Source organism: Columba livia, chromosome 1 (assembly GCF_036013475.1).
Source record: "Columba livia isolate bColLiv1 breed racing homer chromosome 1, bColLiv1.pat.W.v2, whole genome shotgun sequence".
In the NCBI taxonomy this organism is placed as follows: domain Eukaryota; kingdom Metazoa; phylum Chordata; class Aves; order Columbiformes; family Columbidae; genus Columba; species Columba livia.
The window spans coordinates 164,824,987-164,852,547 of record NC_088602.1 but is presented as its reverse complement, the minus strand read 5'-3'; the positions used below and the strand labels follow the sequence as shown (position 1 = coordinate 164,852,547).

The following is a 27,561-nucleotide window of genomic DNA, read 5'->3' as shown; positions in this document are numbered from 1 at the left end:
TGGGGCCTCAACAGCTTTGAGTACAGTGGGACAATCACTTCCCTGATCCTGCTGGCCACACTCTTCCTGATACAAGCCCTGATGCTGTTGGCCTTTTTTGGCCACCTGGGCACACTGCTGGCTCATATTCAGCTGGCTGTCAATCAACATCCCCAGATCCCTTTCTTCCAGGCAGCTTTCCAGCCACTCTTCCCAAGCCTGTAGTGCTGCCTGGGGTTGTTGTGACCCAAGTGTAGGACCTGACACTTAAACCTCATACAACTGGTCTCAGCCCAATGCCAATGATCCATCCAGTCCAGATCCCTCTGTATGGTCTTTCTACCCTCCAGCAGATCAACATTTCTACCTAACTTATTGCCACCTGTAAAATTACTGAGGGTGCAGTCAATCCCCTTGTCTAGATCATTGATAAAGAGTTTAAATAGAACCAGTCCCAGTGCTGAGCCCTGGGGAACACCACTCGTGAAGAGTCACCAACTGGATTTAACTCCATTCACCACAACTCTTTGGGTCCAGCCATCCAGCCAGTTCTTTACCCAGTGAAGAATATGTCTGTACAAGCCATGAGTGGCCAGTTTGTCCAGCAGAAGGCTGTGGCATATGGTGTCAAAGGCTTTACTAAAGGCTAGGTACATAACATCCACAGCCTGTCCCTCATCCACTAAGTGGGTCATTTTGTTATAGAAGGAGATCAGTTTGGGCAAGTAGGACCTGCCTTTGATAAACCCATGCTTGCTGGGCCTGATCACCTGATTATCTTGCATGTGCCACATGATGGCGCTCAAGATGAACTACTCTATAATCTTGTCCAACACCAAGGTGAAACTGACAGGCCTGTAATTCTGCTGTCATAACTGTTGTTTTTCTATCCTTTGAGCTATCTATCCTCCAAACACTTTCATGTGTCTTGGTTTCCTCAGGCTAACACTAGAAGTTTAACGTTAGACAGTCAAATTATTGAGAGCTGGTCTAAAATTCTTAACATGTTGTCAGTGCCTCATGGAAAGTTGGCCTCCTACGATGGTTTTATTGGAAAATTTTGATGTTGAATAAAAAAAAAAAAAAAAAGAAAAAGCAAAGAGAATCAGGTTTGCTTAGCATATTGGAATCTTCTACACGAAATCTTATACTTCCCCATAGGTAAAGAATGGGTTGTGCTTTTTCCTAACTGTTAATATAGGACATTAACAGTATTAGCAGATATATTTCATTGAAGAGTTGGAGGAATGATTAGAACGTTCAGAAGAATGGTTGTATGTTGTACAAAATACTGGCAATATAAAAGTAAGCACAGAATTAAGTAGGATCTGATAATAAAGAAAGTAACATCAGTAAGGAAGTGATAGCTGGACTTCTGCTAACATTTTAAAACATATTTCTTCTGTAATAGAAAGTATGATACTACAGTGTATGCCTATCACTTCCAGAACATTATAATAGTTCATATCAATTAAGGAAGTGGTATTTCGCCTTCAGAGGGAAAAAAATACTGTAAAAAGTAGATCATATGATTATTTCCTCATAAATACTTACAGAAAAGTAAAGGGGAAAAAAAGTTCCTCTAAATACATACTAGATAATACTCACAGCAGAAATTCATGTATGTTATCACATACAATGAGTCCCAAAATAGAAGTGTAACATACAGGAAAAAATATTCATATGCAATCAAATTTGCTGAAGCCTTGATTTTGGTCATTGGAAAATATGCATTTCTAGATTATCAGAAGACCCAAAAGATTTTTTCCAGAATGTAACTGAAAGTGTTATTGGTATACTTGTATACTGGTAAGAGCAGTAAGAAATTTGAAGGGAAGGGGTAAAAAGCTGTGACATTCAATAAATGTCATTTGCTACAATAAACCTTTGTTTGACATTGCTAAAATTCGATTCAGGAAAATCAAATATAAAGGTGATTGAAGCCTGAGAAACTCCCTGGGCTCAGGTCTCCAGCTGAGTGCAGAGGCTGTACCACCTCCCACAGCCCCAGAATGCCACTGCCATTGGTCGGGGTCTAATACCACTGGCTCTGCATTCTGAGTAACTCCATCCCATCTGAGAGATTGGAAGCTAAAGGTAAGTTTTGGTACTTCTCTCTTAGAACAGTTAATTGGATTTTTAAAGCTGGAAATATTTTTACAGTATTTGTTTGATTTTATTATGCATAATACTGATTTGAAGGCTGCAGATTGAGGAGACTATTTTTCCCTGGATATGTCTTAATTCCTTCCTGTGAGAGGAGTACATAATCTTCACCAAAATATTTGATCTTGCAGCCGTTGCAGATGCCAATATCATTACAGTGTGTTCCAATATATTACACATAAGGGAAGTAGAGAGACATGCAAACTCTGCAAATCAGTGGAGATGCTATAGGCATAGGTAAATAATTTTTTTCATGGATATTTTCATTATATTTGCTGGGTTTGTCTGTATGATTACAAAATGAAATACTTATCAAGCCCTATACCATTCAGAAACCTTTTATTTCTAGGCAGTGTGAAACAAAACCAAATTTTAATAATAAGTCATTTTTTGGTTAGAAGATGTTTATTCAAGGAAAAATTACACCTGATATGTTAGTATTACATTTTGTGTTAATAGAGAACATCCATTATAGCTGATTAATTTGGGATATATGATATGCAAAAGAAAAGCAAGACCAAAAACAGTCCTGTCAAAAAAAAAAGCAGCAGAAAACATAAAGGCAGAGAACAAAACAAAAAGAACAAAAAGAAAAAACACCAAAAAACAAGTTCCAGTATACCTGAGTTTATTTCAGAGATTGGTTGCATTTTTGTTTTACATAATTTCATTTTTTTTTGTAATGAAGCAGAATACCTTTAGTAATATTGGAAACTAATACTGAAAGGTGCAATTCAACTAAGTCTTCTCAAATACAAGCCCAAGTGACTCAAGCTTCTCTCAGCAGCAGCTGAAAAGTCTTTTTGAATAAAGTAAATGAGGGAAAAATGAACGCCTTGTGTTGCTGACCATCCCCAGAGGAATTTCATATCCTCATGCCTAAACCAGCTTCATAAAGACTTCTTTTCATGAAACTAAAATTCAACTTGTTGCTCAGCACACACATTCAAAAAAATATCTCATGCATTTCTTATACTTAATCTATTTTAAGTAGGTACAGTTTATAAATGAAAAATATAAGTGTGTGTGCATTATGGCATCACATCAGGAGTAGAATTTATCAGACTTATGCACTGCTCATTATCACTGTCTGTGCTTTTGGTGAAATTAGTGGGAGCTGTAGCCAACTAAATCAAACTATAAGCAAAGAATGCTGAATAGAGCCCTGTGTCAGGCACCTTATAAGGCAAGAACGAATCCATGACTTACAAGGAATAAGGAATGCATAAACTCTAATATTCAAGCCTAGCATGAGTTTTCTACCATTTTGCTAAAATATCAAGCTTTTAACTGTGGAACACTTAGATTTTAGAATTCTGTTCTCCAAGCAGAGAACTGAGAGAGAACTGTACTATACTACCATTTCTCACTACTTCAAAAATTGTTTTGATTGAATAATGAAGGAAAGCAGAGTGCTGTCACTCACAGGGCTATGCTTTTTATTTTGCTCCCCAGGCCTTTGCAGAAGTGATGGTCCAAATATGCCACAACATTCAACCAATTAAAATTATATTCTGGCAAAACAACTACTGAGTGAAAAGTGTTTTGATTATTCTTATACAGAGACAACAAAGAAAGAGGCCCTCATATTTTCTAATTTTTAAAATTTTCTTTTTTTTTTTTTAAATTTTGGAGGAGAGAGACAAAATTACATTGTTGTATGTTTCAAAAGATTATTTATTGTGATAGACACAACATATTAATTTAGCTTTTGACTAGTTTCTCAAAAGTTTTTTTCTCTAATAATGCAGTGGAAATAGGTGAAGTTAGATGAAAAGGGGAAAATATGCATATATATCTCTCTTTCACTTCTTCAGATACTTTGTCATTAAAGCCAGTTTATTTTTATACCAATAAAACTCAACAGATCTTTCATAAAATTATCTAAATGTCAGTATGGCCAAAGCAGTCTGCAGAAATTCTCAGATCCGGGGATTCTTCAAGAAGCATAACAGGATATATCATTGGATCATCATGAATAAATAAGAGTTATCCATTCAGAATAATTGTTTCATACATATAAGTACTGTATTTGTGAGACTAAATTTTCATAGATTATTTGCAAATACCAGTGTGCCCACATATTGTTCACTTTCTTCTCTTTCAGAAAAGATATCAGAATGCAGACCTTTGCAAATATTTTTCTGGGATTTTTTATCTTCGAGTCTGTTGGAGCCGCACCTATCTCTGATACCGTAATTTATGATTCTGAATTCTATGACATACCGCTTGGTGAACTGCCTCACCCATTTGTCTATGATGAAAATGAGCCATCTGATCAATTAGAGGTAAACAGAACTTCATTTATTTTATCTTTTCAAAGTGCATAAATGTAGTGGCTACAGAGGAGTTTCTGTTGGCCACAAAAACTTTTACCAGACAAATCTACTCATGTGGTTGATATTGCCTTTGGTTGATCAACAGTTTTCTGTTCTAATAACACACCATAGTTCATTCACATTTTCCCTAATCTACAAATGTGGCCAAAGTTTTTCCTGTTTTTTGTTTTATTTTGTTTTGTTTTGTTTTCTTTGTGGTGATTTTTGAGAACAGGTGAAAGCTACCGTGCTTCCCTCAGGTTTCCTTGCATTGCCACAAATTCTGTTGGAGATTGTCCTCATGATTTATCTGTCTGGATAAGGCATGAAGGCAGGTGGGATAGGACATCCAGCAGTCCCCATTAAATGAGGTTGTAAAACGCTGCTTCCTGAGGTTATTTTTAAAATAGATGTGTTCAATACAAGTATTTCAGGCTATAAATGCTAGTGGTTTATACTTCTGTTAGGAAAGCAGGCAGAAGGAAGTAAAGAGGAAAGGGAAAAGCACTTGAATTGAAAAACAGGAAAGTAAGAAAGATTACTGAAGAAAAACTGTTGAAATTCTGTTATCATATGAGATAGTAAGATATGTTGTCTGTACAAGAAAGGGACTCAATTTGTTGACTTAAACGCCTCCTTCTCCTCCTACTTTCCTGTATTTGTTTGCATTACTAAAAATCTACATTAATTTTAATCTGACTCTGCTGGGCACAACTTCCCTGAAGGTGATATATACACAGAATTATCCAGGATTGCATGCAATAGATGTTGAGTGAAAATATAACATTTAAGTAATATTATGGGGATTTTACTGCTACATATAATACTTCAGTACTTTTTTCCCATTACAGTATATAATTCATTAAAATATTTTCCTCTGATTGATTCACGATTGCAGTAGGAGGGACAGGAGCTTTCATCAAGGTGAGATCAAAATTGGGTAGCATCTTTGAAATCAAAGGACAGAGACAATTTAAGAATAAATATATACCAAAACCAGAGAACTGAAGAGATAAATATCATCTCAAAGTTTGCATTAAGGTCAGAACTTTACGATTTGGAGGATATATATTTTCTCATCTAGGAAGGACTGAGAAGAACTTTGCTCTAAACAACTTATTTTGCCTTTGGCTAGCTTCCTTGTGCCACACAGAATCTAAGCTCTTTACAAACCCACACACTTGATCTTTCTTCCCTGATAAAGTCACATCCACTTTTAGCCATGGGATACTTGTGCTCTCTCTATTTCACATTGACTAATAAATCACAGTTCCTGTCTTTCTTTGCTCTTAAACATAAAGTCTTTATCAGTCCTACAGAAATGGCTTCCTTGCCACAAATGAGCGATGTTCTTTTATATGTGCCTCACGATAGAGATTTTCCCATTCAAGCAATGGATTAGTAATGGACCAAGTGATAGGTGGGACTCTTGTGCTGTGCTCTCTCTGTGAGGTCCTATGACAATGAAGCATGAGATGAGCTTATGAGTGAAAGATAGAAAAAATGCAAAGCTACTAAGGTTCTTTTCCAGCTGAACAGAAATTCTGAATGATCAATATTGTACCCGACAAGAACAGATACAACAGATGCTATCACAGGTTGCTTTCTTTATGGAAGCATGGAATAGGCAGAGTCCAAAAAGTCTTTTCATTTCCTCTTGTAAACTTCTTTTCCAGAGCAGGATTGTCTCCCATTACTGAGTTCTTCAGACAGTTTTCTTAAAACTCATCAAGTGAAGGTCATCCATCACAGCAGTTGGAAGGAATGTTACTTTGCATATGGACAGATCTCTCTCTGAGAGTCTTTATTTTCTAGATGTTTAGCCAAATTTTTTTTTTGCTTGCATTCCTCTTACCATGTTCCACCCCATACTTGGGAGAGCTCAGAGTTGTCAATGCTGTAGAAATCAAGCAGCTTTAATAGACATGCACTTCAGTGTTGCAAATTATCTTCTAGACACCAAATGTCATTGGAGTCACTAAATTTTTAAACAGAACACATTTGGTTTCTTCATTGTGGTTGTGACTTTCCTCCCTACAATCTTGTTATCATAAAGATGTAAAATACACAAGTGGCTCTATGTGTAAAACCCAGTATTTATGCAAGGTCATGGGTTAGTTTTTATTACGCATAGCTTAAATGATGAGCAATTCCACAGAGACTCATAGAAACAGCAGGCCTTCATTAGATGTACCCTGTGTACAGTAACCCTTTAGGGCCTGATTTAAGGCCTCCATTTCCTTTTAGGGAACTCTGAATCATGTCTTTAGCCTTCCAAAATAGCGGGAAAAAAACAAAACAGCCAAGCAAAATAACATTTTCTCTTGTTGCTGTCTTATTTTTCCTTGTGAAGTATATATGCCAAAAATGAAGTGTCTGCGTGTATACACATACACAATTCATTGGCTTGTTAAAATTTTTATGACAATCTTTTATCTAGACTACAGCTTTTGATATTTTTCCACTTGAAATCTGCCCATTTTTCTCACAGATTTTAGAGTAACTTTAAGGTTTGGAAAGTTACTTAACAATGGGAATCAGAGGTTGTCTAGCATTGCCTGCTAACGTCAGCTGATCATTTCTTGCATTCTTTTAATTATATTCAGGAAGTGTACATGGAACACAATTTTTAGTGAAAAGATTTTGCATGGAGAAAATACTTGTAGCTGTGAATTTCTTGGGAGGATTGTACTGAGTCCTTGACCAAAGCTGTGCATTGACATGTATTAGATGGGTCAAACCTGGACTACAAAATCTGTGGTTTCCAAGTTTCCAGGTGAGTGAGACATGCAACCAAGTGAAAAGCAATGTAAAAGAGAAACTGTGATTAAGGAAGACATTCCGAGGTCTTAAAGGAGAAAGAGACTGCAAAGGAATATCACTGCAAGGTAGAATACAATCTTTTTGTTGAATCTGTCTTCTCAGTCTGACAGTTACAACAGTATAAAAATCAGCTGCTGCATTGCCTCTTTTCTACAAAGTTCCACTATCTTTTTTCAATGAATATTTATATCACGATAGGGTCCAGAGGCCCCAGTCAAGACTGGGTCTTCATTGTCCTAGCTGCCCTGCAAAAATATACAAAGACAGATATCCTCCTTTAAAATTGATACAATCAATCCAGACTGTCAAAGGCATTCTAGTGTAAGCTTCTCACTGGTAAAAGAGAAGGCTCAGAGATTTTCCCTCCTTGAAACTAAAACTTTGTTTGGATAGTGTGTGAGAAGAATCAATTGTGGCAAGAGAAATTCCTGTGTACATCACCTACTAATGAGTCAAATGAGACTACTACAAAATCATCAGTGCCTGTTAAACGTAATCTGTCCATTTTCCTTCAGGTACGAAAAGCTGAGTTAGAAAAATAAGAAGTGAAAATATAGGCGCATAAGAAAAACATTTTCCTGAACAAAATAGACTATCAGTGAGGCTGAGAAGGAAGGGAGCTACCCTAGCACTGACTAAGCAGCAAAACAAAGGGAGTTGAATACAGGTTGGCATGGATCAGTGTGCACAGAAGTGAGCTGGAAAGTACGATCCACAAAACAGTCAGAAACAAGCACTGAGAAATATTTGATCCTGCATTAGCTTGTTGAATTTTAATGGAATTGATAATAGGATATTCAGGTGCGTTCACAAAAATCAGGACTTGAATTATACACACATATTCATTTATATATATGTGCACATGCACACAAAGCTTCCCTGCTGTTGCCGTAACACACATGTGCAATAACTTCTTCCTGCCATTCTGCAGAGTTGACAGAGGCTTACACTCCTGTTTCTCTTTTTGTGGCAGGTATCTGATTAAATAAAATATCAAGATGGATTTGCAATGACTTTTCAGAACATGTCATACACACTTTAAAAAAATATATATATTAATTGGTACAAGCAATGTAGAAATCAGATAACTATAAATTGATAATTTAATTTACCAGTCCAAGCTTTGTCCCCAGATAGGATTTTTTCTATTTTTTCAGAAAGCTTTTGACTACAACTCTTACATTCACTTGACTGTTCATAACTGATTCCATATGCTTCTGCACAGATGTCTTCACAAAGGGTGAACACTTCTGTGGAATAAAAAGTAGTCATGAAATACCTGACTGATGTTTAGACTGTTTTGTCGTATAGCAAAAGCAAAATAGCAAAAATACTACAAGACAAAAAAGGAAGGATTTGAAGTAGCATGTTACTCCCTAAGTTCTAGTACAACAATTCAAGAAGAGCTCGCCTCACCTGCTTAGTTACCTGAAATGTTATAAAGACTAAGTGTGCTGGCCAAGACATTCTCAAGCACCTAAAATTCATCCTGGGTGTGACATTAGGTACCACTACTTTAGCTGAACAGAGTAACTACATCCTTCTTCTTGACTCACACTGAGTAAGATTCTTGAAGTAGTTGTCCTGGTCTGAAGCCACCTAAATTGGTCCAGCTGGGGTCATTGCTTAAGAGTAACTATCATAATGCCTGAAATTCCTGTGAGGGTGGTGACAGGTGAAACTCCACAATGAGATTACATAGACCATTTACAGTACATACTTGCTACCTCAATTTCCCTGGTCACTTAAACTTCATTTTTTCCCCCAGACTTCCAGTTTTGACACTTCTTCCAGATGGAAGTAATGTGCCTCATACCTACTGATGTGGGGTATGAAACAAGGATACAGATATTTTAGAAAATTACCCCAAATTCCTAAATTGTACCCATAGCTATGTATTTTTTCTGAACACTGTGGAGCTAAAAAACATTTGCATTTCTATCAAATTTAAAAATCACTTAAAATAAAAATTATTTTAGAGACAAACAAACTAGGACCCAGAACATGGTTTGGTACACAGCTCAGAGTGAGGAGTGTTGTGGTTCTGCTCTGACTTTCCTCTAACTCATTTCTATCTTCACTCATATTTAGTGATGGTCTAATGCATGGGACACCAATAATCTTTTGAAAAGGTCACAGGTCTCAGTTCCTTTCATATTAGTCTACATAATCATGTTTCCTATGGCTTGTTCTCTTCTCCTGCCACTAATTTTGCATCTTTGGATGTATTCTGACTTTGTTTCAATATCTCATACAAACATGCCTCTGGCCATCATTTAGTGGCTGGGATGTCTGTCTCCTGGGAAAGAGATTTTTGGAGCACCAGCCTCCTCAGGCTAGCAACTTATATCTCAGGTCTCTTGCTTCTTGGATGAATGGAGAACCAGCACCTTTGTTTTCATTTGAACTGAAATGGAGTAAAACAAGTGTGAAAATTTAGAAGATGGGATCTTTGAATTACTTAGGTGCAGGAATGCCTTATTCCATACACAAATAGTCCTAAGTCTGAGAGAGATAGCTCAATGAATTCTTTGGAACACGCACAATTGTTAAGCCCTAATCAAATTTATGCCTGAATTCTTAGCTGCATAATATGTATCAGACACCTGAGTTAGCTAAGTAAAACTCCACTGAATTTCTTTCCTTATATTCCTCAATGCAACCTTGTACCTTGCTAGATGCTTCAAGACTTCATAGAATCATAGAATGTCCTGTAGTTGGAAGGATTCCTTCAATTGTTGAGCCAGCATAGTTATAGTTTTTAATGTTTTGTTTTGTTTTGTTTAAATAAAAAGAGAGTATATAAATGGTACTGCAGATATTGTATATATTTCATAGCAGCACAATCCCTATTGTGATATCACACAAATCTGGGGATCGTAAATTTACTTTGAGTGCTATTTCTCAAGAGTGGTTTTGGCTCTGGCTTTCTTTACAGATTCAAGCTTGAACCAGCTTCCAGTTTCTGCTTTATAACTCCCAATCCTGACTTAGCTTTTATTAATAGAAGGGGAAATAGTAGCTGTGGATAAAATAGCTGCAGCTATTAAAGTGCAGGAAAAAAGTTCTCTTTTTTTTTTTTTTTTTTTTTTAGCTGGTGTTTCTTACTTTTGGGTTGTGTAGCAATGCCCATTGTTGTGATACAGAATGTCCTTCCCAGTGGCAGGCAATGCATCACACCCATGCTCCTGTCCTCAGTACTTTCTTCCTTGCACTAGATTAATGCCCTGGACCTGTCACTAAATGTTAACTGATCTTACAATGACAGGACCTTTCTATGCAGCATAACAGTCCACACTGTGAAGACGGACCTAAACTATTAGAAACTTCTCTAGTTCTGAAGATACACAACCTCATGAGCACTATGTCTTTATCACTGCGGGCTACCTGCATGTATGGGATTGGATCAAATAGTGTGAAATATTTTTGCATTATAAGCTGTAGAAATGAGAGGAAGACCACATCTGACACCAGACTTTGGCCTTGATGTCTCGTAGAAAACATGGTTGCCTCTGTATCATCTGCCTTACACCCAAAGGAAGACAGAGAGGCACCTCAGGAAGTTGATCATAATCTATGTGTGCTAAACCACCCTCAGGAAGTAATTCCTCCTCCACCGACTGCACCAGGAGTGTCACAAGACTAAGCTACTAAATAGGACACTTAAATTCAATGTTTGACATTAAAATGAGTGAATCTGGGTGTAGTTCAACCATTTGGTTGTAGTTCAGATTCAAAACAATCACAGTGCGTTTCAGAAAAGCCAGGCTGGTGAACTGTGCAAAAGCATGTTCAGCTGCAGCAGTGATGGGTCTACCCGGACTGAATGAGGAAACGTGCTTGAGACCCTGAACCCTCCTTTATGGCAAGCTCTGGAAGTTCAACTGAAGCAGCCTTTTATCACAGGTCTGAGGGTTGACAAAATTTCTGATAGATAGTCTGGCCTTCTGAGTGACCTACAAATTTGTTTGTCTGGCTTTCTCTGTCTACTTTGTGGTTTGGATCAGCAAGTGCTCCTGTGGAAATCTTAATTAAATAGCTGGGAATAGTTTTCAGTCCTTTTGTGCTTTAAAATAGTGCAAAAAGCCCTGTTCTGATTTCTAAAACTGCCATATTTCTCTTTCAAATTTTATATCTTGCAAAACTTTAGCACTGTTCCAAAGAGAAGCATCTGCTGTAGGCTAACTTGTATATTACATAGCCCTCAAAGCAGAATGTTAGAAATAAAATCTGTAATTTCAAAGACATTGCTGGAATGAGGCTTGGACTTCATTTGTACTCATAGAAATTAGCTCCATTTATATGGACTTTCCTAATTCTCAGGCAACAGAATTAGTAAGTAAAATCTCTGTAGGAATGCTGTGCAGCATAAATGTTTTTACTCAGCTAAAATCAGACATGACATAGATACACTTACTTTTAAGACAAGAAGCTTTAGGATATTCTGTGGTAGAGGTGTTAAAAAATTACTTATTTTTCTAGGACTAATTATTAGAACTTCAGAGTCTACCTATATTTTCCAAGGCAGAAGCCACAGACATTCAATTCTAGAGAACTATGTTACAGTTCTAGAGCTCTGTAGCTTAAATATTAACATAGATTTGACTCAAGTATGAGTGGAAAATTACATGTTTATGTGTGTAAGACCCAGCAGAAACAACAAAATAACTTAAAAAATTAGAAGGCTTAAAGGATTAAAAGAGTGGCTTGCATTGTTAATGAAGAACACTGTACCCAACTGCACCATTTCCAGAACACTGTTCCCAGCAGCATAACTGAGAAATGTGTTGTTTATGCCAAAATCAAAGGTCCTGCACCCTGATAATGTCATAGCACAGATGACTTGGCAGTGAAGACCTTTCAGCCTAGCACTAGCAGACAAGAAATAAGGCTGTAGAATACAATGTATACAATACAATATATACCATTCCTTTCCATGTAAGCCATCGTGAAATCACATTCCCAATGAGGAAAAGGAGCCAATGGGCAGCAACCTGGCGTAAGATTCATGGATGCTAGAGCATCCCAGACTCTGGGGAAAAGACTGCCCCATAACAGCTGGTGAATCTTAAAGAAGATAAAATCCTCTCCAAAGGTTAATCTTCAATGCTTGTCAAGAAAAACCCTAGAGTCCCTAAAGGACTCAGTAGCTTTTGTCCATTGTCTTCTGTGTTTCTGGCCAGATCATTCAGGCATACAGATTAAGGTATGTGGGAGTATGTGGGTGTAAATGTATAAGTGATTAAAATCTGAGAGAACAAGTGTGATTAGATAAAATCAGTTTACTTAGTTTTGTTTTTTTTTTTTAAATATCACCTTCCCTTTCCCCAAGGTCTCCATGAGTTTTATTACACTAATTATTTCTCCACAAAACTTATTTATGTATCTCTGTACAGGAAAATTATAATTTATTTGAACTGCAGAATTTGCAGTCTAAGTAGTTATTGCATTAACATGCAATGTCTCAAGATCTGTTTATTTTTAAGATAGAACAATAGAAGAAATAAGACTTTAAAACAAACTTCAAGAAGAAACAAGTATGAGCTACTTTTGGAAAGGAAACCAAACCAAAAACCTCTACCATAATTGGACATTTTCTTATAAGACTTTGGTAGTTTCAAAACAGCTGTGGGGGGAACTAGTTCTTTTTGATGGGCTAGTGTGTGGTACAACTGGCCCTTAAATGTTATAACGTCTCTTTTTAAGTTCTGAACTTTTGTTTGTGTTTTTAAGTATATGTTTTGCAGTAAAAGAAGCACTGAAACAGGACACTCTTCAGATTCTCCTGTGGATTTTAACTTATTACATGTAACATATCAACTTTGATCCTAAAAGATGTAGACACCAAACAATAGACAAAACATCTGCCACTGGAATTACACTACCTCAGAAGTAAAATGTGGCAACTGATGGCTTCCAGCCTTGTCATTTACCTCTTTAAATCTATTTATTTTCTGTATTACTCTTATCTACATTTCTATTCTGTTCCACCCCTACTGACTCCTAGCCAACAGCTACTCTTTCATCCTTTTTTTTTTTCTTTTTCTTTCTTTTTATTTTTTTTTTTTTTTTTACAGCTCTGTCTCCTGAGCCATTTCTGATCTTAAAAAACCCTTTTCATTTGTCTCGCCTCCTTTTCAGCCAATGGTGAAAGAGAGACAGACAAAAAGCCCATCCCAAATGCATCGTCTGTGGATAGTGGCTGCAGATGCTTTTTATAAGTTTAATCATGTTCTCTGCTGACTGTGAAAGGATGCTAGCATAGACTAGATACCTAGCCTATGGATGACTGACGTTACAAGTTGACTTTTACCAACTGTATTTTTATTGCTCATTGAAACCTTCAAATTTCCATGCACTTGAGTTTTGTAACTTCCTGGTCTAAAAGTGACTCTAAATTGGCTATGCACATTAAGGAGTTTCATTTATAAATGTAATCGCATTAGGTAAATATAGGATGGGAAAAAGTAAATACTCCATGCAATCTTAGGGAAGATATTACTTTGCTTACAGCATGCTCTTTGGCTAATATTCTTCACTGCTATTCTCTAAATCTCTTGATCGACAAAGTAAGGTAACTATTAACCCCATAGTTAGATGGCTAAAGGTAGGTCATGTGTTTCCCTTTCAGTGTTTTCTTATGCCATGTATTAAATCCAGCTTGGAAGGCTGACTATAATTTAAAGACTTGCAACTATTGGCAAAGAGAAACATGCTTTATTGTATTTCTCTACAATAGTCTTTCTACTTTGTAATTTTTCATAAAGAATATTACTTAGAGTAACAAAGGAAATACAAGCTCACCCCTAAACCCCAAAAAACCCTATGGACAACTGTATCATTAAGTTATATAGAATAATTTCTGCTTCAGTTTTTTCAGTAAAGTGCATGTTGCCAAAAATAAACAAACATCTGGAAGATGAAGGATCATTCTGTAAAGCATATAGTCCAAGTAACATCTTTGTCTTGTTACAATCTTGCGTGATTTATTAAATATGTAGAAGATAGAAAGCTGCACGGACCAGATGACCGATAATTGCAAACAGACTTCTACCTTCAGGTTACTGGTTCAAGTCCAACCTACGTACAGTTCGTGCTCTGGGTCTGATATGTAATACACACATATCAGTAAACTCCTACACTGTTACCAGTGTAAAAATGGCAGCACCATAAAATCCACTGTAGTATTTGGTGTTTTTTATGGCAGTCACAGCTGGACAACTGGTGAAACAGACTGAATAGGTATTGATGCTAACTGCTTGGAACTATTTCTCTGGAACCCAGATTTAGCACACTTGGAACGAAACTATGGGGAGGCTTTCAACTGTGCGTCTTGAAAACTAGATAATGTCCTGTAATAAAAAAAGAGAACAGACTTAATGGAAGCTAATACCTCTGCTTTGGTACCAAAGAGCCACAGTGATTAATCCACTAGGAACACCTGAGAAAGCATAAAGCAAACACAAATCCCAAGCTAGTAAATTCCATACAGTATGCCCTCAAATATTCAGAAAAGAGGCAGTCAGTATAGATGACCCAAATCCCATAACAACTGAAAGGAATGTTAGGTCTGAAGCCTATTTACAAACTGTATCTTGAAAATGCTTTTCTCCAGAATGTTATTTCCAGTAGAACTGTCACAAAAGATGCATACAAAGGCATTGATAGGTCTCAAAATCTCTGCATTTTGTTTCAAAGTTAAGAACAGGGACTCTTATCTGATTTCCGTAAAACTGGTGAAGAAGTAGACCACATGTGCAAGCACTTCAGTGCAGTACTACCTTGGGTCAATAAAAGTCTGGAATGCCCCTCTCCCTCTAGGCTTCCTCCGTTCGGAGAACATCTGTCCCATTTCCTTTGTTCCCAAAGTCTTCTTTTGATTTGTCCCCAAGTCCATTCCTGGTTAAGCTGTTTTGCTGTCAGTGCTGCAGATGGGAACATTGTGTAGTTGTCTGCACAAAGCAACAAGGTACATCCTTGCTCTTACTTATACCAACAGGTTACTCAGTCATAGTTCACCTGAAGTTCATCTTCCTCACCTGATCACAATGTGTTTTGCAAAGTTATGGTTGTAGTAACTGTATCAGGGCATTTTTTCCATAAAGCTACTTACTACATCTACAGCTTATTGGAATACAACTACAGAAGATACAGAGAACCTGTAGCGTGCTCTGGCAAAATCTGAGTCTGTGAGGTTCGGAGTGCTTCCTGGTTTTTCATTGCTTCCATATTCTCTGCCTTCAGTGAAACTAATTGGTGCAAAATATTTGAACTTACAGCCACTATACAACTTAAAGAAAGAAGTTTTAGATGATTATTTAGATCTTCTCAGGCAGTCTATGATCAAAATGATTAATACTGCTTGTAATGATACATAGCAACACTGCAAGATCCAGAGAGTAAAGAATTTTCTTGCAAATTTTGGTACATATATACACACATACAAATGTATATAGGTACTTCCTATAAATATATTTAAAATCTATCCTATCCAGGAATAAGAAGACAAAAATAACTCTATTTGCTGAATATTACATAGTTAAGAACAGAGACTCAAACAGAGATTAGAATATAGCAAAAGCTTTGCTCATGCTTGGGACCTAGATCTCAGGTGTGTTAGTTTCTTTAACTTGTATGGTCTACACAGGAAGCTTAATTTAAAAAATCCTTACCACTTGTCCAGTCTGGATGCCATCTACTTTTACTTGTCTTTTACAACTAGAATTTATTATCACTAGTGTGAGTGATTTCAACAACCAATTCTCCATGTGGACAGCAAAGCCAGCAGTAAATGGGGGCTGATCTCAAAACAGATGTTTGGTCAGGGGAAGAACTCAAGATTCAATAGTTTTATGGTGGTGGTGTGCTAGAAGGTTGCAGTGGGGGAAAATCTTTATAAAAACATAATTTTAGGCTTATGTGCCCTCACACTTGGGATAAATATACCGTGACAAAATTCCTACTTTTGATCATGCTTTAGATCTAGGCTAAGTAGTGTTAACTACAGCACAGGGGTGCAGCACCCACAGGGATGGATCTACTAACTAACTTTAAAACAGTATATCAGATGTACAAAGCCTTGTAAGGACACGAACGCGTTGTTGGAGAGCTAAAAAAAAAAAAGAAAAGAAAAAAACTCAAACAAACAAAGAAAAGTTCAATTCTCAAAGGAGATCCTGGTGTAGGCAGACAATACTATTACACATGGGGAAATCAAGATACAGTGGTAAAGTAAACTGCAAAGATCACACAACTGGAGCAGATTCTCAGTGTCGGTGATTACAGTAAACCGCTCTGCCTGTTTACAAATGTAGTCCCCTCTGCAACAAGCTTGGAAAGTCTGCAATACTCTTTTTATGAGGGTTTGACGTGAATACATCTCCATTTTTATGCTGAGGTTGTCATATAGCAAAATCAACAGAATGCGTCTTTAGAATTAGAGTTAACTTAATAAAATTCACTAGTTTCTATTATCAAGATTTCAGAAAAAAAATTGACAAAAAACACTGCCAACATATTCATAAGTAGTATGTGAACTTAGAATTCAGAATTATTAGATAATAGCATTTTTAAAGCATATTACTGTTCTTAAAATAGAGTCTGAACAGCTACTTTAGGTTTGGATTTATGCTGGTACAATTTACAATTCTGTGGTCAAATGGCTTGCATCTTTTTGATGTTTCAGAGAAAATTTTCATTTGCCACACAGAATATATCAATTTTTATCACAAATCTAATTTAACTTCAAATAAATGTGGAAAAAGGTAATGAAGTAGATGCACTGTGCATACTTGTGTGCACACAACAAAACATTTATCACACTGAGATAAAAAGTGAATAAGTGTGTTGGAGTTTCATGAAATGTTTACACACCACCCAAATTCATTATAGCTGCTGAATAAAATGCAGCTCAAGCACTAAACCTCAGAACATATATGACCTCTAGTGGGAGAATATGAATAACTAGAAGAGAAACATCTACCAGTGAAAGCAAACAGTAACATCTTCTGTTCCCTCTTAATTTTTCCTAGACAGAGATTGGGACAGCGCTACCTTCTGTAATTCAAGAGAGTTATTCTTCTGCACCACTCACAGAAGAACATGAGGAGGAAGCATCAACTCCAAAATTAATTGATGGGTCTTCAGCACAGGGGTCTGGGGTTCTTGGACCCCAAACTCAAGATGGTTAGTAGGGAAGAGAAATGAGTTTTGCATGTGTATCTTTGCTTTTGAGTGAGCCCACTCTGCTTGTATATGAATGATTACCTCTCTTACTGAAAAGACTGTACCTGTCCTACTGTAGAGAGGTATAACATGTCTATCTTGAATGTTCTGAAGTCAGAGGGGTGCCTAGTCAAAATGTTTCCTCACTATTTCTCTATGAAAATGTGTGCTAATGAAGATTTTTTCAAATAGAGTTTCATTAACATTTCAACACTTAGAACATTAAAAAAATTGGTAATGGTTGGCAAATGCTACCACTACTTTTTAATTGACTTAGATTTCAATATCATTACCAACTCATTTTGTTTTATAATGATTTGATACAGGATTTTTATAAATGTGTTAATACAAAATATAATTAAACTGTTGAAGAACTTCTGACTGTGAAAATTAAAAGCTGAAGAAAACTTAAGAAAGTGGTACCATTTAGAAATATTGGGTGAAGATGATTTTCTGTTCTTCTGACTAGCTATAGTGAAATAAGAATTTTCTACATCTCACAGGGGAAATACAGTCTGTTCCTCTCCCACACAAACATGTGATGCTAATAACTGACATTTGTTAGCAGCTACTCTAAACTCTTGTAGTTGAAGTTTACTCAAGTTATCCACTGCTGTGATGGGTCTATGATCAACATACAAAAACAGGAAAAGCCTATTTTTACTACAACTGAGTGCCATAGAAGACAAATGGGAAAAAAAAAAAAAAAAAATGAAAAAGAACTCATGCTTCCAAAATTGTGTGTTCAGTGAAATTAATCATTCCTAGTCTTGTTTTTATACATATTGCTAGTGAGCCTTGACCAGGCAAAAAAAACCCAAAAAAACAAAAACAAACAAACAAACAAACAAACAAACAAAAAAACCCCAAACCAAACCAAACCAAACCAAAAACAGCAGTGTCAAAACAAAACAAACAAAATTTGAAATAATAGTTTCCCAGGACAGTTCAGAAAAAAACCCCACACAATTTCCTTCATTTTTGAAAGCTGCAGGATGTTACAAAACATTTCACGTAAAAGTTACATATTATGAATTCCATATCTGTCAACATTTTTGAGCACTGAATACAAATCAACTAGTGCATCAACTAAAGATATGCATGGGAAGCTCAAGGCTGTAATGTATCACATCAGATCTTATTTGTATCTTTATTTTTTTTTAGCAACATATTTCCATGTCAGATGCTGCTGCTGTTCTTGGCTTGGTACTGGATAGAAGAGTACAAGACTCAGGAATATCAAGCCAAGTCCATTTTTCTTGTTGATATATTTCTGAATCCTTCCCATACCTCTGTCCTTGTTCAGTCTACACCAGCCATGGGTCACGAATACCCCTCCTCCGAGATCAAAAATAGTACAGAAGGGGAAACTCTCTTCCTGTACTATGTTGCAATACTTTGAAAAAATAGCAGCCATCCTGAATTCTACATTCATTTGGGCCTACATTTGCTGGAATGGTTCAAGGCGTGACAACTTATTTTTTCCCTGTGTCAGGCTTGCTCCCTGTAGCTAATTTAAAATGTCCTGTGGAAGAAGTTATAGAAAGTATAAGAACAGTCTCATCTCTCCAGATATGTTAGTCCTGGATGCCCAAGTAGAGATTTTCAAATAAAAGAGTCACTGATTATTTAACCTTGCCTGAAAAGACACCACATATATAGTCTGCCCTTCAGTTAGTTATTTCTGCCTGTTGGTAACTGAGACAGATTAAGAAGGTAAATCTTCCATTAGCTACCACTGATCTGGAGAAAAAAACTAACCTGCAAGGAAAATATTTTCATACTCATTAATTATGATATTATTTTATAAAGTAACCAGAAAAAAAACAAAACAAAACAAAAAAAAAACAAAACAAAAAAAAAAAAAAACAAAAAAAAAAACAAAAAAACCCCCACACAACCAGCCAACTGTTACAAGGACAACAAAAACTTGAAACAGAAAAGCATTTCTATGGGAATAAAAGCTAAGAAACAGATATGCTGATTAATTCACATAATCAAAGAAAATATGTATATAAAATGCAATGCACATAGCAACTAGCAAATTTTCCTACTGCAAATTACATTCAAACCACTCAGTGTCATAATTACCACCAAATTAGAATGGTATCATCAAAATAAACTTCTGAATTTACTGTATTAATATAGTTCTATGACTGAGATGAATTGACTTGATTTTTCATTTTCATGAACTTCTAGTGGTAACCAAGTGTTTTATGTGTTCTTCCAGTTATCTTAACTCAGACTGAGAGAGAAATTTTTCATGATGCTGAATTTCTGAATCAGAAAATGTAATTAAGCAAAGTGCAAAGGAAATTGAGGTTCTTCTCCATAGCTCTGTAGAAAAACATTAATTTCCTTACAAATTATTCGGAAGTACTATTTACAGAAACAAACTTAGGAAATCGTAACAAGTTTTAGTCATCTGCTGTTATTTCTCCATCTTGATGGAAGTTCACATCTGCCAGTTTAGGGGGAAACTGATCTTTGGTTGGCTGTTACCACCTAATATTTTATTGTTATAGTCTGAGAAACACTGTATCAGAAAAGTTAAATGACCTTCTAATAAGCATAGAGAGAAAAAAAAATAGTCTTAAGAGGAATTTAATCACTTTATTGTTTCAATTGTGTGATGTGGTGATCAAAACAGAATGGGAATGAATTTTATCACTGACAAAATCTTATGTGCTTAGGTGAGCATTTACTTGTAGTACTTTAAATATACTTTTTCTACTTTTTTTTTAACAAACTGTTTTGGTTTATATTCTTTGATAGGTCTTCCCACTTGCATTTTGTGTACATGCATAGGGACCACAGTCTACTGTGATGATCATGAACTTGATGCTGTTCCACCACTGCCTAAGAAAACCATGTATTTCTACTCACGCTACAACAGAATCAGGAAGATCAACAGAAATGACTTTGCTAACTTAAGTATGGAGAGTAGTATTGGTGCAATTAGCTTTCATTTGTATTATTTCTGGCTCATACTAATGTAAGACATAGTGATTCATTTTATGTAATGTATGATAATGGTAGGATTACTAACATAAATGCATATGGAAAAGCGGTTTCATACTTACGAACACAAAGGTCAGTACTGCAAATGCAGAATCTCTGTCAAATTTTTGAATTGTTAGAAATAACACCATTCATGTATCTTTTTGCTGTTACTTGTCATCAGCTTCACAAAGGCAGAAAAAAACCCAAACCTCATGGAGCATTTGTAAAATACTAGAAAGTACTGTTTTCCTAAACAAGACAAGTTCTCTAGTAGACGTACTTTCAAATATTTGCAAAGTGTCTGTGTGAAAGGAATTTTACTTTTAAATTTTATCTTTATATGTTCATTGGTTTACTCCAGACTTATAGAATCACAGAATCAGAGAATTATCTTGTTTGGAAAAGATTCTCAAGATCAAGTCCAACCATTAACCTAACTCTGGCACTAAACCAATGTCCCTAGGAACATCATTTACACATCTTTTAAACACTTCCAGGGATGGTGACTCAACCACTTCCCTGGGCAGCCTGTTCCAATGCCTGACAACCCCTACAGCGAAGAAATTTTTCCTGATATCCAATCTAAACCTCCCCTGGCACAACTTGAGGCCATTTCCTCTTATCCTATCACTTGTTACTTGGGAGAAGAGACCAACACCCTCAATGGTAGAAAAACCTTCAGTAAATGAAAACTGACAATCCAAACCAATTTGTGGCCTGAATCTGGCCAAAACTGGTGATTTAGAGAACTTATATTTTCACATTTCCTACTTGAGATTCTTAAAGATGCTCGATTTTTCAGGAAGTATTAAGACTACCCTGTTTAGGGATAAGGACTGTTATATATTAACTGCCCTGATATTTAGACAGTGTTCTCTTGTGCTGAATATAAGTTTAGTTTTCTTTTTTTGATTGGAAAAAGTGGTTGAGTGCATTCTAGGAAAAAGTCGATATATGAAATTTCTTACATATAGGAAAATGTTGACAATAGAGAAACATTTGCAACAAGGTTGTAGAGAACATGTTTATTTCACTTTAAATGTTATTTATCCAAAAGATAACCATTTAAAAGATTCCCAGAACACACAGAAATTTTAAAACTATAAACTTCAAAATCTTTAATTGAAAGATGTATGAAAAATGACACAGGCAACTCCAAACAGGATGAGAAGGAAATGTTGATCCTCTTCCTTAGGAGAACTCTTCAAATACAGACCATTGCGTTATACACAGAGAGTGAGACCTGTCACATAGTGGGTCAGGAATTGCTCTGATTAAAGACACTTCACCTGTAATTTAAATAATCCGTTTGCCTTTCTCTTTTTTAAAACTTTCAGGAAATACTTTCTTACATGCTTGTTGTATCTTATTTCTCTGGCAGACAAATTAAAAAGGATTGATTTGACTGCAAACTTTATATCAGAGATCCATGAAGATGCCTTCCGGAGATTGCCCCAACTTGAGGAGCTGGTGCTCCGTGACAATAGGATAAGGCAACTCCCTGAGTTACCATCTACCTTAACATTAATTGATGTCAGCAAGAACAGGCTTGGTCGCAAGGGAATACGTAATGAGGCATTCAAAGTAAGTCTGGTTTTGATGTAAAAATCTTTTCTTCCTTTCTCCAAAGGCTGTGGTCAGAAATGTCATTCTACAGCAACAAAACTGTTCAGATTATAGGCACCATGACTGTGCTGGGTTCTGGGTAATCTATAAAAATGGGGCAACATGTAAAGACACTATCAGCTAGACACAAAAACCCTTTTTATTCTTCTTTACAAAGATCTACACAAGACAAGCAATGGCCCATTACGTTTGCATCTATGAACCAGATACCCACATGACTAGCAAAACTCCAGAAAGTTGCTTGATGTTTCCTTAGAAATAGGCAAGAGGGAAGGGCAAAGCTATGGATGCCACTGCTTCAAACTTACTCTGGCATGTATCTGCATGGGAGCTTGCTAGAGGATTTATTAAATTGGTATACTTTCTTTCTACCTTGAGAAGCAGCAAAACTGAAACCTTGGAGTGACCATCCTTCCTCAAGAATTTTGGTGGGGACAAGCAGCCATGTACTGCTCCTAATTACATGTGAAATCTGAAGTCATCATAGAACATAAGCTAGCTTTGTATGTTAGACCTGGCTCATATGCACTCTTCAATTGTATCTAATAAGATAGTCATAACCAGACTTCTCTGAATTCATTCCTTGAAAGACAGCATCTTACTGAAGCAATCAACGGCAATCAAGGTAGGTATTGGGAACAGGAATAGTGCGCAAAAATCTGTCCCCCAAATTGAGACTCTGACCTATCGCACTTTTCTTCTGCACTCTCCTCATTTTAGCCATGAAGGAATTTCAGTCTTTATCTTCCATATTTGACAAGAACCTTCACCTTGATATCTCAGAGTTCTGTCAGTAAGAATTAAACTAGGACACTACACTCAAAGAAGCAGTTAGGTACCATGATAATTTGTGTGTGTAAAAAGGGTACAAAAAGAGAGTATTATACTGAGGCTTATTGACCTAGTCAAGTTTGTATCTTACTATCATGATCATTATCAGGTGAAGCTGCTTCTTCCACTAAGCCAAGGGAGAAAATGATTTAGCTTTTCAGATAGAATGAGAAATTTATTCTTAGCTCAGTCATTTCTTATACAGTCATAACTTGCTTCAACATCAATACATTTCTGCAAAATTGAGTGAGCTTGTCACAAAAGCAAGAAAACAGATTAGGAAGACTTTCTGCATAATGACTGGGTAAGGCAGTATTTTCACTTCAGAACATTACTGAAATTACATCTGTAATTATTAAGTCTCTAGGTATTTCAAAGATTTTCTTTTCCTTTATTTTAATTCGAACACCTAATCTTTAACAGTAACAGTTCTTAACCTGTGCAAATGAAAGTCCATGGCTGCCTTTGAATTTCTGCCTTTTCAACCATATCATGCTGAAACAAAATTTGTTAGCATCCAGTGGTGCTCATTGCAGTGATAGATTTCAAACCTACATGCTAGAGACTTTAAAAAATGTCTGCCATTTTCCCCTTCCTTTTTCCTTCATCCTCTAGGATCTGCATGAACTGCAGCATCTTTACATCACTGACAATAACTTGGATCACATTCCATTGCCGCTCCCTGAAAGCCTCCAGGCTCTTCATCTCCAGGTAGGCTACAAATGCCAAATGGCTCTATATATCATGTTCAAATAGTAAGTAAAACTGGAAAGGGCAACTACTGTCTTGCTTTGTTTCTCCTGTTTATCCGAAAGTGTACTTATTTAACTGAACAAACTAATTGAAACATACAGTTAACTGGTGAATGCAGTATTCAAGAGAAGTAAAATTTAGCTTAGCTAAGCATTAATTATTAGAACTTGTAACCCAGTATTTTTCAAACATAAAATGATAGATTTATTGTTAGTACAGATTAAAGTTAGGTTCAGAGCTGTCAAGAGCAACATTAGTCTAAGAGACTTCTAAGGCAGAAAACCTTCACATTGCTCATACAAATGTTCCAAAACAAATGCTTTCAGATACCCAAAGAAAGTTACTTTAAATATTAGTTATATGTATAGCAGTGCATTTCATTCTCTTATTAAATGTCATTCTCAGTTAGTAACATTTTTTCAGGCAAACTTTTCCATCTGAGTGTGTTGGAACATCCCATCCATCATCTTTCTGTATTATTATTTTTTTGTTTTTGCTTTTACTTATACCTTCATTTCTGACTTCTTCCCTTAACCTTTTCTATCTCTGCTTCTTTCACCTTATCTCTTCTCATACCAGTGCCCAGTTTTGATTATCATAAGATGTTTCTGTTTATTACATATTACAGAAAAAAAGCTTTGAATAACTGTCCTGGTGTACTGTACATAATTTGGCTTCTATCTTTCAATAAATCTATAGAAATATTCTGTCTGCTAGCTGACTATTTTTTTTCACCTGCCCATGCCTGTAAATTAAATATTCAGCGCTATGTGCTACAGGCCAAAGCTAGTGAGATGGATTTTTTTCCACACCAATTTCTGACTAGCAAAAGAAGGGAAGAATTTCCAGACCTTTTTAGTCTCAATTTCTGACAATATTGTATTGTAGCAATTAATTTTTGAAAATGCTTCACTTCAAGAACAAAAGATCAGTGAAGATAAGGTATATAAGAGGAATTTACATAAAAGGAATAAAACCTAAAGCATTCACTTTTCCCTGTATATCTACAGATGCAGGCTAAGCTAGCGTGAGAGGGCCTGGGGGAAAGAAATTTGTCACAGACCAAATTGCAGATTTGTGCCTTTGAAGGTTGAGGCGTATCAAACTGTCAGGATGATAATTATGGTTCTGTGATTTTTGGACTGGCCTGTGCTGGTTCAAATTTGCGTTAATAAGTCTCTTCAATATGATCCTGGAAATGAAAACGCTTTATACTTCTACCAGGCCCCGCCTGCAAAGCCTGTCTCTCTTGCATAATTTAAGTTCCTCGGTTTTGAAGTGCTGCACTGGTCAGGAAATTTTCCCCTCCTCAGGACATTTCTCTGTTGATGACTTGCAGCCACCATCTAGTCCATCGGGTTCAAACAAGTGTCTCTCTAGGCACTGAAAATACATCCATAATTTGTTCTTCAAAGAGTAAAACATTGCTTTCAAGCAACTATTCTGATAGCTTTTTTTTTTTTTTTTTTAGAACAACAACATTCAAGAGATGCACGAAGACACTTTCTGCAAAATGAAAGATTTTAGTTATGTACGTAGGGCTCTTGAAGACATCAGACTGGATGGTAATCCCATCAACCTGAGCAGAACACCTTACGCATACATGTGTCTACCCCGTTTGCCAGTTGGTAACCTCATCTAAGCTTTTCCAGAAGCCAATACTGTTGTATGCTATAAGAATATTTAAAGACAAATTATCAACTCACTGCTACACTAAGCAAGATGTATTTTTTCAAATGTCATTAGTTTTGGAAATATTTCTATTAATAATGAAATTGATGACTGAGATACAAAGGATAATATGAATGCTAAAGACAAGTCTATTATCTATCCAACTTCACATTGTATAGAAATATCAATAAAAACATTTTACTACAAGAACTGTACTGAAGGCAATATCAATGTAAATGTAAAATTTTATGCTGAATGTTTCAGAACTAATGTATGAATTCTAAAGTTAAATAATTTTATATGTTAAAATGTAACTATCATAGTAAATAAAGAAATAAAAAATAATTATGAGTACACATTTGAATGTTTATCCCCTTTTCATTTAATTAAATATTTTTCTCTGTGAAACATATACATTTTTCTACTTCTTTTCTTAAATGTCCCTTCATTTTGGAAAAGTACTAGCAATACTCCAAAAAGCATGTTTTCTTCAGGAAACATGAACTTTCCTTGAATCAGTAACAAAGTATAGAGATCAAACTTGCATCAAATTACATTAAAAAGTTCATAAACTAATTATTTATACCTTTGCAGTAATAATTGGCCTTTGCAATACTGATAAGGTCCAAAGCTGTCTTCTCTATCTTTGATAAACTTGACTGCCAGATTATCTGGCTAGTAAATTCTCATGTAAAACAGTATTTGAGAAATATTGAACTTTATTCTGCGTAGGAAGTGGAAAAAACTCCCTTTGACATATTCCCACAGACATACAAAACATTGTAGTTTGATTTTAAGAGCAGAATTCAGAGGCCTAAGTCACAAATATCCTTGTGGACCTATGACTCAGTTTCCAACTATTTGAAACATTTTCACTGTGATTTTGTGGTTTACTGTTTAAGGGCCTTACCAGTCAAAGATGAGGAAATTCCCTCCCTTTGGATAGCTTAAACAACAGTTCTTCTTTTGTGGGGAATGTTTCTGGGGAGAAAGACCCCAGAAAAGATCCACTAGATGCAACACGGGTACTTGTTTATTCTGTTGTACAATGACATGCAGCAAATAACACCTGCACACCTTCAGTGTTAAAGGTTTGATGAAAGTTTTCAGCTAAAAAAAATCCCCATAAAACATAAAAAAAAATCCTCCAACTTACACAAGTTGATATTTGTTTAATATCAAAGTTCCCTTTCATCTATTTAAACATACATGCTCATTTAAAGCATAAGTGCAGGTCACCTGCTAAATTTCTGTTTGGCCAGGCAATTGAAAGTGTTCAGAGAGACAACATTCTTCACCCTCACCACCACCTTGTAGAAGAGAACACACAAGGAACATAAACAGCAGCTTTATGCACAACAACCTCAGACCTGCAAAAATCAGAGCTGAAGAAATACATCAGTCTACAATGACTGTGCATTTATGTCTGTACCTTTACCAATTTGGCAGTCTTACCTGAAATCTAGACAGGCAAAAAAAAACCCAAACCAAACATAATAGCTGAACTCTTCATTTCTGTTCAAAATAATTTTTCCTTGTTTTCAGACAGTTATGCAGAACAAAGTGCAGAACAACAGTTGTCTTCATTTTATCATTTCCTTGCAAAGACATGAGTTACTCTTAGATATGTGCTCTTAGAGTTGAGATAATACTTTTCTTCCACCCTCCAGTTCTCTTCTATCTAATAATAACTGAAAGGTCAATAACTTTAAGAAAATCTTCCAAGCTACAGACTTCATTTCAGTCCTAAAATCTGAAGTTATGTTTAGAAGCCAAAGGCATGATATGCAATACATCCTTTAATAATGAAGAATCTTTATTCTATAGCCATTTTGTCTTACATTTGGGACTCAGTTTCCCTGTTCTGTTACTCTATATGTAAACAAACAGCTTTATATTGTTTTGTCCATTAAATGAAAAATAATATTGAGGAGGAAAACCATTATCTATTGGGCTCTTGTTTTCTTTGAAGTTTCTGTCTCTGACAATGCATTGCACCGATAGTGCATACTGCATCTACAAGGTTAAGATCTCTTAGGGTGCACATGCATTACTTTCTAAACACCAGCCAGAGTTTGCACCCACCATAACTTTCTGTGCATCTGCATTGCTTGGGCATATGCCTATGTTCAGAGATGAGCTTTAGACAGGCTTTAAGGCACACTTT

At 36.0% G+C, this 27,561-nt stretch overlaps 1 protein-coding gene and 1 long non-coding RNA gene across 4 annotated transcripts in view; one reads left to right on the top strand and one right to left on the bottom strand.

The window, feature by feature from the left end:
* Positions 1–27,561, bottom strand: part of LOC110363182 (uncharacterized) — a 137,181-nt gene that overhangs the window by 48,810 nt on the left and 60,810 nt on the right. The window lies entirely within an intron of this gene.
* EPYC (epiphycan) lies at positions 1,763–25,752 on the top strand. The gene is made up of 7 exons (XM_005508317.3): positions 1,763–2,076; positions 4,253–4,433; positions 17,318–17,471; positions 20,286–20,444; positions 21,895–22,097; positions 23,586–23,681; positions 25,195–25,752. The coding sequence occupies exons 2-7, from the start codon at positions 4,266–4,268 to the stop codon at positions 25,363–25,365; spliced, it is 951 nt and encodes a 316-aa protein (XP_005508374.1). The 5' UTR covers positions 1,763–2,076; positions 4,253–4,265; the 3' UTR covers positions 25,366–25,752.